At 34.9% G+C, this 16,804-nt stretch overlaps 1 protein-coding gene across 1 annotated transcript in view; it reads right to left on the bottom strand.

Annotated features, from left to right (window-relative positions):
- Positions 1–16,804, bottom strand: part of LOC149413484 (uncharacterized) — a 183,097-nt gene that overhangs the window by 26,373 nt on the left and 139,920 nt on the right. Inside the window, exons 4-6 of the mRNA XM_089644407.1 lie at positions 3,612–3,789; positions 1,587–1,895; positions 814–1,020 (exon numbers count right to left, since the gene is read on the bottom strand). Coding sequence (XP_089500533.1) covers positions 814–1,020; positions 1,587–1,895; positions 3,612–3,789 — 694 coding nt within the window. The remainder of the gene's footprint in view (positions 1–813; positions 1,021–1,586; positions 1,896–3,611; positions 3,790–16,804) is intronic.

The following is a 16,804-nucleotide window of genomic DNA, read 5'->3' as shown; positions in this document are numbered from 1 at the left end:
AGTGTCAAAAGTGCCAAGAAAATATCCATGGCGGATATGCTAGGACCTCATCGCACTTGTTTCGATTTTATGGTATTTTGAACCTTATGAAATGCTCTTACCATACTAAAACATATTTTATTCGCTTGGCAATGAAATAATGTAACTTAATATTATTTTAGCTTGTCGTTTCGTCACTTGCAAACATATACAGGGTGTATCGGCACGTACCCGACAAACTTTAACCAGCTATTCCTTAGCACATTTGGAGTAAAAAATGTTATGGGCACTTTGCTGTCCGGTAACATTTTTTTTCAATTAAAAACAAAAAATGATAAAAAAATCCACACTCCGTCACTGTCATTGGCATTGTTTCTCGTGTTCAACACCCTGTATACATTTGATATGTGAAAAAAATCCATGTCGAATGTCATAATTTTTCATTTTCAGCAGTCATTACTGTATTTATTTACAGAACGGCTTCATAAGACTTATTTTTATTGTGAAGAATGCTTATTTAGATGAAAAATATAATGGAACACAAGAATATTTTCATATCTCTTCTTTACAATATAATTATTTAAAACATTAGAGAGAAAAAACATTTCTTTAAATATATAAAATATTTATTAATATAAACACATTATGTGTCACAAGACCGTACAATTTACAAAAAAACATAATTTTGAAAAACAAATAATTATTAGGAAAAAAGTGTCAGCCGGTTCATAGCAGACCGCTCGGCAATTTAGCTTGGCATTCCAAGGGTTAAGCTGGGTTTGCAAATTAATTGTTACTGAAAAGCCAACATTAAAAATAATTCAGAGGGCGTACCTTCGAGCTGGTTGAGCTTCCGCAGCGCTCGACACACGGGCGTACGCACACGCAGGGTCTTGCCCCTTTCACGCACGGCAACCACTCCCTTGCCCACCAGCTCGGGCAGGCGGCTGGCGGTGCGCGAAGCCACGCCCAGCTCCAGGCGTTTGCGCATCTCACCATAGTTGATGAGAGCGTACAGCTCCTGGACCAACTTCGTCACGTCTGTAATAAGGGATGCGGTATATGAACGACTTTACAGCAAATTTGAGTAAAAATGTTCCAGTACTAGACAATACATGTTGTATTGTGCCACACGGTCAAAAAGATCACACAATTTAAAAAATATATTATTTTATTATAATATTTTTTTATTTCTGAGAATACTTCTATTGTCCCCGCTAAAAAAGTGACTTGAATTTGTGACATTTTTCTTCCTAGCTACCGCACAGATTTATTTTTTTATACATAACTGAACTGCCCCAGCAACATTCTTTGTATTTATTAAGTGATAAATTGAAAATGTTCACTGAAGAATGCACATTATATTCCTCCATTAGTATTCTGGGCAATGAGAAGTATATAACATTATGGTAGTTAGTCCCAAAATTTATGCATTGAAAAAAATATCCTGACGAAATCTGGTATTGGTGGAAACATAAAAATAAAACATAGAAGCATAAAGGATAAAAACATGTACAAACTTTAGCGAAAATGTTCATAGATCCTGATATTCCCTTGTTTTTGTTTTGTTGTAAGTAAATATTTTTAAAACAAGAAAAGGTACTCACTGTCACTGAATTTAACATGTTTAGAAACTTTGGCCCACGTCCTGTAGTAGAACTGTGAGACTTGGTGCTTGGTCTTGGTCGTCGCGTTGGTGATGCCCTTCCTTTTCATCTTGCTGCAGATGTACGTGGTGATGGAGTCAAAGTCTTTCCCGTGCTCGTTGAGGGCTTCGAAGAATAGGTCCTTTTCGGCAGATGACCAGATGGCCTTGGGCATTCGGGGCTTAATTACATTTTTAAGAGGAAGCAGTACGGATGTTGACGTAACGGAGTATTCTTTCTCCGACTTTTCAGTGTCCAGCTTTGCGGAATCTAAGAAAGAAAGAAAACATGAAGCAAATTCCTTGATTAGGAAAAGGACTATGTGGACCACAAATGAGATGATAGTCAGATAGGAAACTGCCAGCTTTGGGTGGATGAGAGCCGCCATTAACCGCTTCTGTGCCAAGAGCGAGTTAACTCGCATTCTTGGCCGTGCCCAGCTGGGCCTGCTGCCAGCCATAGAAAAATAGCCAGTTTACTCGCTCTTCTTTGAGCCTCTGTATCATACATATGTCCCGTTTTTTTTAAAATATGTTTATCTAAGTGAAGGGAAGCAAAAACGTCGAATATTGTCATTTAAATATCCTTTCAAGGTGTAATGTTTTTTATTTATAAAAATAAGATTTAAAAATGATTTATTTTGATTAAAAATTCACGGCCTGCTGTGCACAGCTACATTTCTACCTACTGGCTTTTTAAAAGGTTAATCTGCAAAACTGGGGGTATTATTTAAACGAAGACCTACATTCGATATTGAACACCAGATATCTGGATAAATACAACTCCTTCATAGTAATAATATATATAAAAATTAAAAATTTAGGCGTATTAGATCTATCAAAAAATTTATATATAAAGATGCAAAAGTCGGTCATTTTGAATACATGTAGGATAACGGAAGATTTTTTAAATATTTATGTTGAGGGATCAGTAGAATTTATAGCCCCTGTTAGAAGTTCTACCGAGCCGAACCCTCTGATATGAAAATATCCGGAGTCGATGAATTATTTTCCCATTTGATCTCTGGTGAGTTGACGTATTGTTCTTGTATTTATTTTACTTATATGATGCACTTGCATCATGTTGATTGACTAGATGACCATTTGTGGAAAAGTGTGTGGAAGGGTTTAGTTTTTCCTATGGGGAAGATTTAACCCGGACATAAAATCGGAAATTTCAAAAAAAAAAAATAATAATATACATAAAAATATATATCAATAGAAAATTATTAACTAGTCTGATCTGTCTGTTTGAAAGCAAAGGAGATGGCATTCGGAAACAAGGTTTGAATAATGAAAACGTAATTAAGTTGACATAAAAAGGCATTATTTTTTTTTTTTTTTTGAATCTTTATTTAGTTGTATGCAAATTTTTTTTTTCATACATCTAGTAGGAATATTAATAGTATGCCCAGAGTGCTTTTACATGTTGGTGGTACAACTGTGAGATGACAGATAATTTTTTAACTTAAGAAGAAATAAATATACAATTGATAAAAAAATACAATTAACAATAATAAAAATACAGTGATCAAGTTAACATTAAATATGTCAATAACACCTAAGTATTGGTTTCCCATATTGTGAAGCCGCAGTATGTATAGGAGAATGGGCATTTGGGTATGCTGCAGTAGAATAGGTTTACGAGTTTCAGGAGTTCCCAACAGTCATAATTAAAGTTTAGTATTTTGAATAAAAAAGTTTAAGAAGTTAAAAAGAATACCTAAAAATTCGACACGAAAATGTAATGTAAAAGTGGACCCAAGTGGGAACCTTGTGGGATTCCTGTGAGAACCATATAATTGACTCATTTTTGGAAACAAAGGGATTCTGTGTGTTGAGTGATTGGATAGGATACCTTTCCTCTACCTCTGGGCAGACGAATTCAGCCGTCAAAAGGAAATATAAAAGTGGACCCAAGTGTGAACCTGGTTGAATGGATATATTCGTAATGGTTCAAGGGAATTTGGAGTGTTGGATGGGTTACCTTTCCTCTCCCTCTGGTCGGAAGAATCCAGGCGCAGCTTCTTGATGACCCTGGCGCTGGTCCTCACGGCGGGGCCACCTGCCTCGCCCCCAGCGTGCACGCTACTGTATGTGGTCAGCGAACCCAGCAGCTCCTCGGGCGGAGCCTCTGGAAGGGGTTCCATCTTGACGGTGCTTATCTACAACAACAACAAAAGAAGCAATTAATTGCAGATGCCGAGCAGCCATTCGAGGCATCGGTAGTCACTTGGATCAGCACAGATGTGCCCCGAGAACTGACTATGGGTTCGAGGCTAAAAGGAAGTTGGGGGAAAGGAAATGGGAAGAGGAAATTTGAGAGCAGGTCACCAAAGATAGATAAAGCCATTTGGTGGTCTTTCACCAAGGGGATTCTGAGAGTTTCTTCCACTCTGGAATGAATGGTAAATATAACTAACTAATCATTACGCCATTCCACGCGGGAGGAGACATAGAGAATGGACCACCGCGAAATTATGATTTGAAAATCACTCCTTGCTTCGTTCACATTCATACATGTCCTTCTATCATAATGTTCTTAATATGACCTGAATGAACAATTTGATTCGCTTGATCGTACAATATTTTCTTGCGGCGCACCCGTCTATTCTTCCATTATCTTGTGTGTCATATATTCCCCTGACACTCCTTTCTCCATTCACTTGCTTTGCATGTGCAAACCATCTAAGGGTTGATTTCTTAATCTTGTTAATTATGATTACATAATCCTTGCATTCTTTTCGGATATACACAGATCCGAATCTCGCTGCCGTACATCAGGGTTAGGTTACTATCTGCACCATTGTGAACTGCTAACCTTGCTTCCTTTGACAACTTTCTTGAATTTTCAGTCAAAGTAATTTTGCGAAAACTGTTACAAAGGAGTTCATGGTCCACCATCATTATTGATGCAAAAGTCAGTCGACAGTAGAGGTGAGGCGTATTTATCTTACCCAGTAAAAGTACCGGGTATTTGCATGCGATACTTTGTACTTGTGACAGATCTCCAAAATACCTGGTTCCAAAATACTCATGAGTATTTTATACCGGGACAAAATATTTTTAATAGGTACTTTTACCAGGTATTTTTGATAGGTATTTTTGATGGGTATTTTTCTGTAACAACCCCCCCCCCCCATGGATTTCAAATATTTTGTGGGGAGTACTCATTTAGATTTTTTTTTGTGGGGAATTATGTTTTATAGAAATTCTCTAACAAACCCCCACCCCCCATGGTTTCGAATAATAAAAGGGGGAATCAAGCTCACGTAGAATATTTGTGGGGAATATGTGGGCAGAATTTATGCGAGTTCTTTCGAATTACTTACTTATTCTGAATCAATCCTCAGGTCGGTATTAAATACTTTTGAGTATTTTGTCACCGGTATTTTTCCGTACCTGTACTCATTGTACCCAGTAACGAAAAGTACTCATAGGACCCACCTCTAGTCGACAGCCATGACCTTCTTAAATAATCATCGCTATTAGTTATTATTGTTCTTGATATAGTAGGTTCTCTACGGAAAAATGTCTTTGACAAAGCTCATTATCCTAATAGTAATAATTATTTCTAGCCTCCAAAACGATTTGCACAACATACGCTCGAAAACTGGGACACTTACAAGTACAAGTTTTTAATTTATTTTAGATCTTCGTTTAAAAGCGAACATCCGATATTTTGATAGCTGTAGAGATTCCAACTAATACACGAACTATAATTCCAGTGACACGTCAGTTTTACGTCACGTGAGTTATTTATACTACAATTCTAGACTGAAGAAAATGTCGATTTTATTGCGTCCGTCTTTTTCTTTTTTTACGCCTATTAACGCTTTTACATATATAACAATATTTACGAACTTATACTCGTAAATAGTGCAGGAAACGACTGTTTAAAACACTTTGAGGAATTAAGAAAAATTTCGATAAAAAAAAAGTTTACTAAATAATTTATAAAATAATAATTGTTACACCACACATGTCTACGTGTTACTGCTCTAGAATTATATATCTTAGTAATGTAGGTAGCTTATAAAAACTCAAAATAATCCAACATAGAGACAAATCACAAGGTGTAATGACGTAAAGCAATTTAACAATTAAATATTTTCATTAAAACCCACACATTTAATTTGGAGATGTACAGGGTGAAGCAAAACAGACAGTGTCGTTTTGAAGGGCCGGTAAATCCCTTTTGGTGGCGGTAGGAACCTGGGAGGGGTCTCATTGAGTTGGGAGGGTCGTGCCGTTTTCAGTCGTTACCATGGTTTGGTGCGGACAACACCGGGGCTTCGCCGTCCGCACGTTTCTTGAAAATGGCCGTTCTTTTGTCGCCAGCCAGCGGGGCTTACGGCTGCAATTCGCGACTTCTTCCTGTGGGGCTACCTGAAGTAAAATGTTTTAAACGTCGGCCTCACACCTTCGAAGAACTCAAGGATCGAATTCGGGAGCAAATCGCCGCTATACCCGTCAAGATGTGCCAAAATGCGGCCGAAAAAACTTCAGAAATCGCCTTCATCAATGTATCGCTGCTGGGGGCCATCACCTTTCTGATGTCTTAATGCATAAACGGCATGATTTAACAAATAATTTAAAATAACCCCCATTTCTCTAAGTTGCGCCGTTCCTTTAATAGCCCTTCAAAACTGCACTGTCTGTACCTACCACTACCAACAAAGACAAAGACAGAAACAGAGAAAATGTTAATTATACGTCACAATACGTCATGGTTTATTTGGATTAAGAGATATACTGGTAAAAATGAGTTGTGAAAAGTGTGGTCTTGATTCCCTCACTTGTAGTCAAATTGGTGAAACTTCTTAAATACCAAAATCAATCCTGAACAGATTATCAATTTCATTGGTTTGTTTGGCATCTGGGAGTCGAAAGGTTTACTTAATAATACATATAGATCTCACTTCTAGAGATTTTCAATTTAATGGTGTGAAGGTATTCCAGAGATGAAACGCATGCTGCGATTCAATTCAAGGGGAATTAAATCAAGGCGCAGCGCCGGTATTTTTGTAGGGAACTATGCCAACCAGTATGCTAAACTTGCGGTGTATTTTTACACCTAGATAAGAAATCACTATTTATTACATGCAAAAATAATAACGTGAAGAGGCAATGTCGGGTTGTCGGGTTAATTCCGTGTGATTACGTATCAATGAATGACAATTTTATATATATATATATTACAATAAATATACAAGTAATACATGTTCACAGTGTATTATTAAGTAACAAGGCTCTTTTGTGAAACAACGATTTACTGTTGACAATTTATATTAATTGGAAATTTCCATGTTTTTAATAAAATTGTCAACTAAGTAGCCCAGTCAGTCTAGACAAAAAAACAGAACCGAAATAAAACAAATTAAGGAGAAGCTGAATTTTTGCAGGTGAATAGTACCTACCTTAGGCAGTTTTTTCAAGTCCCCCACTTCTCCCCCCTTGTGCCCCACAAACATATTAATTGAAGGTTTTAATAAAGCCACTATATCTCCTAAACTAAAAGATAATCAGAAAATTATTTCCTGAATTTAACTCCTTACAAAATAAATAAAAAAAATTGTTATGTGCAATAATAGATAATAATAATGAGATTTTTGTTAAAAATTATGTTTATTTGGATTTTATTTTATGTTGACTATTTTTTTTTTAATTTGAAAGAAAACGAAATTTTTTTTTCAAATAAACTGTTTGCCAAATTTAATAAGCTTTAAAATAGTGGGTAGTGCGAGGGCTCTGGACGCGACGCGACACAGCCGGGCCGAGTGGCGCGATTTGATGATTCACGAAGTTATAAAAGAAAAAAGAAAAATAGCCAGTATGTTCTCCCGTGTCTAGAAAAAAATTATAATTCATAATTTTTTGAGACTGTTATTTGCGACAAAAAATGTGTTAAACAACCTCATGAAAACCGTGAAAAATAATTATAGTATTGACACTAGAAATTAAAGAAAGGGTGATTAATGGTAGCAATATACAGGGTATCTGGGGGTAGAGTGCGCTAACCTAGCGCTATCCGGGAGGTGATTCTACATGATGGTAGAAGTAAAAAAGAAAGAAAAACAATCGATATTGTTTATTTATGAAAGTTTATTTTCCCATACAAGAATATTTATTTTCCCATACAAATAATTCAACTTTTTTTACCTAAAAAAAAATCATGTAGAATCAATCACCCCCGAAGATTGCTCATAAGACTGCGCATTCACCGCAGGACACCCCGTATACAGGGTGTTAAGGGAAGTACTTGACTTACTTTAACCAGCGATTTCTGACATTATTGGAAGTAAAAAATAAATGTTTGTTGACTTTTTGTCGTTTGTTTTGATCGGATTAATCAACAACTTAAGGTGCAGTTCAGAAAGGGATATCAGCAATTCTGGGTTCAGAGAGACAAAGTTGCTGATCGCTTTTCCATCTTCATGCCTCAGCGAAGTTGCCAATGTCCTTACAAAAAAAAAAGAAACAGAAAACACACTTCGTTAAAATTAAATTGCAGCCAAACATTGAAATGTTGATATCGAAGAATCAAAAGCGCGTCCATCTAATTGAAAGATTTTTTGTCTATTTTAATATAATGTTACTAGATTTGTGTTTTGTTTTACTTAATAAATGTTAAACTAAAAAACAACAGATTTTTTTTTTAATTTCCTCTCTAAAGTAAACCCCATTAAAGTGTCAGCTTCATAAACACATTTAAGTTGATGAATTTGTAAAAAGTCAATATTAGGAAAGCCGAGGTCTACCCAAAACAGAAAACATCGGCACGTGGTCTACGGGACAAAAAAGTTTGGGGACCTCTGGTCTAAACACTGAACTAAAATTATAGATAACGAAAACAATACACATTTTATTAGACAAATGAAATTACTCACCTAACTTTTTTTCGTTTTATATAAAAATAATTGATTAAAAATTCACAAAGGTTCATAATTTTTCCTCAAATTGCGGCCGGAACCTTTTAATTTTATAGAGGTGGTCATTTTAATTATTCTGTAGTTAACTTCTAGATTTGAATATAAAGTATTGTGTTTTCTCTTTCTAACACCGTGCAGATCATATTCCTAACCATGACAGTGAGGGAGACATAACGATTTATATGAGACCATATGACATGTTCCGAAAAGCAAACAAATTGGCTCTACAGGTAATAGGAGTGTGTTCGCAAAACAATCAACAGGCTGAGGAATTAAATTTCCAATACAACTGTGTTTACGAAATTCAAATGGGATGGAGATCTAAGACGTCAGACAAGTGTTAGTGAGACGAAGCGCGTACTAAATGGGCTAAATGGAATATTATTTATTTCCCTTCAAATTTGGGATGCGGGTTTGTGTACCGCCGTCCCGGGAACCATTTATTGAATCACAGGTCACCCCAAGTGGTTCGCTACGTTTGGTGTTTTAGCAGGGGTGCCCGGGTTAATCGGGTGAGGTATGTTCAGGATGCACCTGCCCACAAGCTGCGTGGCGATCAGGAGAGGCTGGTTTGGGGAGACCCTTTGACCTCTCCAACTGGTGTCTCGACCCATCGCCTTGCGCCGCAGTTGGTGGGATATATCCATATGTCCGTCACTCCTGGACACGCTGACTCCTAGATTCCTACCAAACCCTGATACATTGTACCTTCTCAGAACTTCCCCTCCTTCCTTCCTTAAAAAAGACACAGCATCCCAAAAGAGTATGTGTGGGGTTAAAGTAAAAAAAGTTTGGAGGGCTCTTCTAGTTTTGTTCTTTGTTCTATGGCACCGGCATACATTACTATGAATGCGAATAATTCAAATGGCAATGACTCATGACCTAGATCGGAGATGACCTTAGCCAAGCATTTGCGTGGTGACCTTCCGACAAGGCCTTCCAAGATGATCTCGTTTAACCCCACGGGTTTAATATAAATATGATTCCTACAAATGACATAAAATACAACAGGGATCAGCAGAAATGTCCGCAGATTCAACCAACTGATATCAATATGACAAGTCAGAATTTTGGCGGTCATAATAAGGTAATATGTTTTTCTGACATTATACGGGGTCACAGTAAAGTAATCAAAATTGATATCCATTTTCTTAGGTTCAAATAAAAATCAGCTACGCAGACGACACACTTCTACTACTAAAAGCTAATAAATAACATGCCCAACACTGATTTCAATGAACTACTTAGTTCTTAGGTAGTAGTAAATCCACAACTTACCACTTATGCTTATAGTATAGTGAATATTTATCATGAAAATCTAGCGAACACTTTTTTACCTGCTCGGGGGAATGACCCAATTAAGAATAATGATTTTAAATTTCATCTCAAAAAACACACTTTAAATTTAAAATGAATACTTTAAGACGTACATAAAGAAACAACGAACATAACAACATATCTGCAATATCCACAAGCCTAGCTTTATTATTGTGGTAGTATTTTTAAAGTGCCTGCTCAGAAAATTCTCATTTCTGAGCACAAACTGCCTCCTGTTTTATATTATGTTTTAGTTTTAATATTCGTGTTTTGTCCTGTCCTGCTGTTATTGTTATTCTAAGTTTTGTCATCACTTTGTATAAACAGTGTATTTAGTGTTATAATATTAGATCTGTATTTGGGTAAGGCACACTGTAGGAATAATTTTAAGAACCACTAATACTGAATTACCATTTTTTTAGTTTGTTATACGAGTAGTTAAGCGCACTTGAAGTGAAATGACACTAAACTGCGCTATATAAATGCCATGTTATTATTATTATTATTATTACATCTTAAATACAACATTATCTGTAATGATTACTGTATACATTGTAACATATTTTCTGTAAAAAATGATTTTTTAGGGATGCTGTGAAGCTGGAGGAACACTGAAAAGGGTGGGAAGGGGAATCGGAAGGTTGGTAAGTCATTAAACATAGCTGTAGCCATTTTAAGCAACGTTTCGATTTTCAATTCTGAACGGGGTAGTTGAACTCTTTCGTGTTTATTTATTTATTAAGACATACACAGTACAATAAGATAGAGATAAGGATATTTTCCGTTATTAGATAGTTGTAGTACCTAATACGTATGTCCATAAATATCATTACGTAATTTCGCCTGAGATGTTCTGAAAACTTAGCTAATGATTAGAAGTTGAAATCAATGAATTTAAATTAAAATTAAAGTACGAGTATGTACTAGTTATAAAAGAAAGAAAGTGGGTGGAGAGAAAAAATAAATTGAAATCAAGAATAATAATATGCGCACGAATTGTAATTGACTGTTAATATATAGATGTTTTGAAAAATGAAGTGAAAGTATTTTTGAAATATGTCACGCTAAGAAATTTAATAAGTTAATTTTGTTTAAATTTTATAATTTTTTTTATAAATTTTGTGTTAATAAATTTGTGGTGGATTACTATTGAAAAAATAACATCTTGGTTACATTTGTGATTAAGATTAGACTGTGTACAAAATTTTCTATGTTATATTTTTGCAGCGAGAATCGCATTTGTTAGCTACTTGAAGAGTTAAATGGGAACACTGTATTTGTATATATTCAGTTACTTCATATGATGTAGTACACATTAAATTAGTTAGAAGTCACATTTATATTTTTACTGAGTTATTTATTTTTTATCTGTATTCTACTCCGGCGAAACGATAGAAAAACCTTCAATTTATCTAAAGCATATTTTTGGTATTCATAATGTACACCAATTCGTTATAAAGATTAATCAAAATAGTGATTTAGCATCAAGCTTCGCCTTAAGACGACAAAATAACCTAAAATAAAGTCGGAATCTTAACGACGTAAGTAAGTGAAGGAGGCGTCTACAAAATCCGGTGTATTGGATGGACCTACGGTCGAATTTGCCACACGCAGGCTTAGAAAATTGATATTTCCGCGGGGTTTATTTTAATTAATTCTGAATGTATTACTAAAATCTCAGATGTTTCTTAATGGGAAGTTACTAATTTATCGTCCAGAAAAATAAAATCCAGTGTAGATATTTGACGTCTGCGAGTATCACTTTAAACGGCAGACCACGTCCTGTACGTTGCCAGTAATGATATTATATTATGAAACCTGATATGACGATGATAAGCCATTTCCATGATGAAGCGTTATAATAATTTTATTTATTGCATCTCACTAAACATAAATCATGTTTTTTCTCATAAAAATCAACCTCACCAGGACTAAGCCTGTATCGAGGTTAACAATTTACATTTGAGTGAAGCAAACATAGAGTAATCACAAACACAAAATATTTCAAAATGAAAGAAAAAATATTTATTTATTTATTTATTGTTGGTTTGTAAATATTACATAATACGATTAATGAACTTAAACCAACTAGGCGATTGCCCGTTTTAGGACATTCCAATATGATAATGTTTTTACATGTAAATTATAGTAAATTATAGTGTTGACTATTCTGTTGTTAAAAAAATACATATGTATATTCATATTCTAGAATACTTTCAGTTATATCACGACATATTTTACTATTGTTTAGCTGACATAATAAACTAAAGAAATATTAATAAATAAAAACAAGAAAATGAATTTGAAAATGAAACTGAATTGAAGAAATTCTGTTGGTAAAGTAATACAAATGTATATTCATAATCTAGTATACTTTCAGTTATACCACGACATTTTTTTTTTTTTTTTACTATTGTTTAGCTGATATAATAAACTAAAGAAATATTAATAGATAAAACAATGAAATGAAAAATAACAAAAAATAAAAAATGAAAGTAAAGAAGGAACTTTTCCTTTAAGGAAAAATATCACGAAGAATTGAACAATTTTCGAACTTTCTTTATGTAAAAATACAGTTCCTGTAATGCTAATATAATACCAATATAAGTTAAAATGTAAAAAAGAATGTAAAGAAAAACAAAATTTACAATTTAATTACTGTTTTTTAGCATATTCTCGCATTCAGCTCTCCCCAAGACCAGAAGCCAATTGTTTACCTGCATACGCAGAATATTAGTACTCTTTGCCTTCCATGCATCAGGTATGAGATTGAGCAGTTTAGGGCCTAAGTATGAGAATTGTCTCTGTGCTAAAGATGAGGAAGTGGTGGGCGGAACTGTTGGGTTTTTTTTTGCATGTCTTGTATTATGACAGTGGTTTACGGAAGCTAAGTAGTGCCTCTGTTTTTGAGTATGTAATATGATTTTCCTCATGTATAATTGTCTTACATCAAGAACACGAAACTCTGCGAACAATGAATCGCTGGGGTACCTGAAAGGTTTTTTCAGTATGACTCTTATAAGCGATTTCTGGGATTTAGCTAAGGGATCGAGTATGGTTTTAGCACAACCTCCCCAACCTAAGGAAGCATAGTCTAGTATGGAATTGCACATTGCAAAGTAAATTCGTTTCAAATCATTTAGACATAGAATATTTCTTATTGCTATAAACAGATGTGTAAGTTTCCTGACCTTTGTGGAAGTAAAGGCTATGTGTTTGTCCCATCTCAGAAATTTATCAATGATAATTCCTAGGTATCTTATATTGTCAATATTGTAATATGTATTAGATAATTTACCAGATGGGTAATTTGACAGTATATTGTAACAATATTTGAACCATAAGTAATGATTAATCATCATTTCCAAGAAGAAACAAATTAGATAATAAAGACAGATAATAATTATATGGAATAAGGTTGCACGGCGCACATGATTTATGAGAAAACCGATAGAAAATTACTATAAAATTAATAATCTCATAACAAAAATCAGTTTCATTAAATTGATCATTGCCGCTTCACGAAGGAAAAAGAATTATCCTGACTTTCTGTCTTAGAATGCTTCAATAACCTCAACAGTGGTAGATAGTGGTACTCTCAGTATCGCCCTGGTGAACCTATTATAAGGTGAACAACAATAGAGTGTACAATATAATATGGGAATGGGTATTTATCAAGTTCAAAAAGCTATCATTACGGAGAACAGGGTAAAGGAAGGGGCTGCTGATTATTTTCATTATGCTATATTATGGGGGGGTAGGTTTAAAATTGTATGCCTAAACCTATTTTCCTATTCATGTACGAAAAAGTAGATCATACACACAACACAATATTTAATCAAATTTAAATCATTTTTGCTATTTGTTTTTGGGGTGTTATACCGTGTTGCGCTCACTCCTTCTTTAGCCAACGTTTCGGACAACACCGTAACGTTGTAACGTTAAAAAAATCATATTAAATTTAAGTCATAGCTATTCAAAAAATTAGAAATAAATACGGGCAAAGTGCATTAACTTATCGTGGACCTAAGTACAATATTTAATATGACGTCAGTGCATATTGTAAAGAGCGAATCTAAATGCACTACTTAAATCACAGAAAAGGTGAAAAGGTCGTTTTAAATTCACTCTGTTCCTGACTGCCGAGGTTACCACACCCCGCGAGGTTCTTCCGTGTTCGCTCAACACCATCTCGTTTATTAATTTGTGTGTGTTAATTGATTGTAAATGATTCTTTCAATATATCATCCATAACACGTCGATACCTGGATAAAGTTTATCGAAACTCCACGAGAAACAAATTTAAGTACCTACCTACTATGGGTTTCACAAAATAACTATTTATCTTGCTAGTGTTAAATGAAATAAAAACCATAACGACAGCTTTACTAATAAAACAAGTCATTAGCTGGTTCGAATAGTTGCAGAAAAACATCTGCGGTTACAGACTTAACAACTGTAAATAAATTATAAATTATATCCTTCATTAGTTCGATATTATTGTCATTAATGTTCAAATTATTATAAATTACCCTTGTACCGTGCAATTTGCACGAATGGCTAGAAATGCAAAATAATCCATCGATCTAAGATCTAAATCAGTGATGCACGTGCCTGACATTGTTTATAAAAAAATATGAAACCCAGTACTGTATTTGAACTGTACGTCAAATAGGTCTGACTTTTGCCTCAAAACACACCCATATCACATTTCTTGTATTCTTCTGTATTATGTACCCTGTTATATTAATAACACCTCCAACTTCTGACATTTCCCATACATTGTGATGGCAACATGCTACACTAGCGCCTCCTAGCGGCATGAGCTGTGAGCCTTGGCTTTCTTTCATACATTTTAATGGATTTTATGTGAAATATATTCTTTATTTTACCTTAATAAATTATAGAAATCGTAAAAAAAAAATTATTCATTTAATTCATATCCCACAATTATAATTAACTTTATTTGGCATCCTGAAAAACGATGAGTGTTTTTGTTATATTATATTATATTACGTCCATAAGCTACACGCACAGAACCTACGTTTTGGGACAATTTTTATATTCTTTTAAAAGAATTAGAAAATTTAAAAACACAGCCACCAAGTACTAAATAAATTCAATTTCCATTGAAAGGAATGTCAACGTATAAAAAAAACATATACGAGTAGATGACATAATACTCTGTAATAATGAACATATTTTTTATCCGGTGTTTGGAGAATATGATGCGAATCTGACGCATTTGAATATCATTAGATCCAGATTACAATCAGCCGTCGCACTCGCACTCGCACGTGGAGGTGACCTACCCTCACCACAGGTAATATAACAACGGGTGCTTGCTGTCAAGCGCCATATTGCGCGGGAATTTTGCCGAGGAAGTCGGAAAACTCGCGCCTTATCTGCCAAACGTCAAATCGCTAAAAAGTGCGCGAAACGAATAGTGAGATTAATGAGGTAAGTTAATTTCTTATAATAATAAAATATATTATTGTGAATGTGGGCAAGCGCGTAATCAGAAGTACTAATTAGTAATTTGTGTGAAGATTATCGCGTTAAGTTTACGTAAGCGTTCAGTTTAAAAATGATTATAATTTGTGAACTCGGTAAGCAAATATCCTTTAACTTAATTATATACTACCTAACTAACCATCAGGACTTTTCCTGGGGCACAGGCTCGGAGGTTCACACACTTTTTGCTTGCTTGTTGACATTAATCACACGAGAGGAAAGAACTGACTGACACGGAGAAAAATGACTACTGCTAATTTATTAACAATTATTGGTAATTCCTGTTAAAAACGGGATTGCTAGCCTTGCGAATGAATCAACAGGTTTTCTGTTAAACTTATTATTATGATATCGGAACACGTGTTCATGAATATTCGAATATTTTTGCATTAAAACGAAAATTCTTTATATCGTCATGATATGTTTTCGAGGCAAATCGATAAACATAATTAAAATAATGTTTTATTAATAAGATCTGTTAAAAAATTGATATCTCTCCGTGTGTGAAACGTTTTGCCGGCCTCTTGGTTTCCTCCCTCCCACGGCAAGGCATGTTCACTATTTCCACTCCCCAAAAAAACCCTCCACACAGCATCCCCAAAGGTGACAATAATTTCCTTCAAGGCCTCCTGCGTGGAGTTAATGCAAAAAAAAAAACTGTTGCTATTCTAACTCTTGAAATGAGACACTTTATCGTGGCATGCCTTCCTAGGGCATCCCCAAGTTATTCTACAATTCACTATCGCGTCGTTTATTCTCCCCTCACTATGTTCTTTGTTCATCCGCCCTACCTACACAAAACATCTAACCAAATTAGCTTTCTCAGCCTTGTTCGGGTATCATATTTAGTTTTAAAAAATATGTGATACGGAAAGAACCAAAGATATTAGAAGAACGAGATGTGCTATGAGCAGTTCACACTGTGTGGAATTGTTTTGCCGAGTGTCGCCGGTTTTGTTCATCAATACTACTGCACACATAGAACAGATTTCTGTGCGTACACGTCCCGATACCGTTCAAAGTACCCTAATTAGGTAGTACTCCGCCTACGGTCCGGCGGCCAACATAGCATATCTCGTTCTTCTAATATCTTTGGAAAGAACGAAAAGTAAGATTAATGAAAACGATTAAGATAGGAACCCTTAGGACGGGTTGTTTCAGAGAATTTGAACAATTCATCAAATTTCAGCGTTAATTTTCGGGTTCTGTGAAAGTCCTATTCAAGTTTAAGTATCACATATTTTTTTAAACTAAATATGATACCTGTACAAGGCTGAGAATGCTAATTTGGAACCATACCGGTGCTCGCTACTACTCAGCCAGCCACTAGAGAAATGTTACAATTAAAAACACTAATTTCAGTTGTGTCTGTAACTCCGGTTTAATGAACTCTAGAACACGGATTTACTTTGATTAG

The sequence above is a fragment of the Hesperophylax consimilis genome, chromosome 21 (assembly GCF_061612785.1).
Source record: "Hesperophylax consimilis isolate HC1 chromosome 21, BYU_Hcon_1.0, whole genome shotgun sequence".
Lineage (NCBI taxonomy): Eukaryota > Metazoa > Arthropoda > Insecta > Trichoptera > Limnephilidae > Hesperophylax > Hesperophylax consimilis.
The sequence above is the reverse complement of the archived record's forward strand: the minus strand, read 5'-3'. Positions and strand labels throughout refer to the sequence as shown.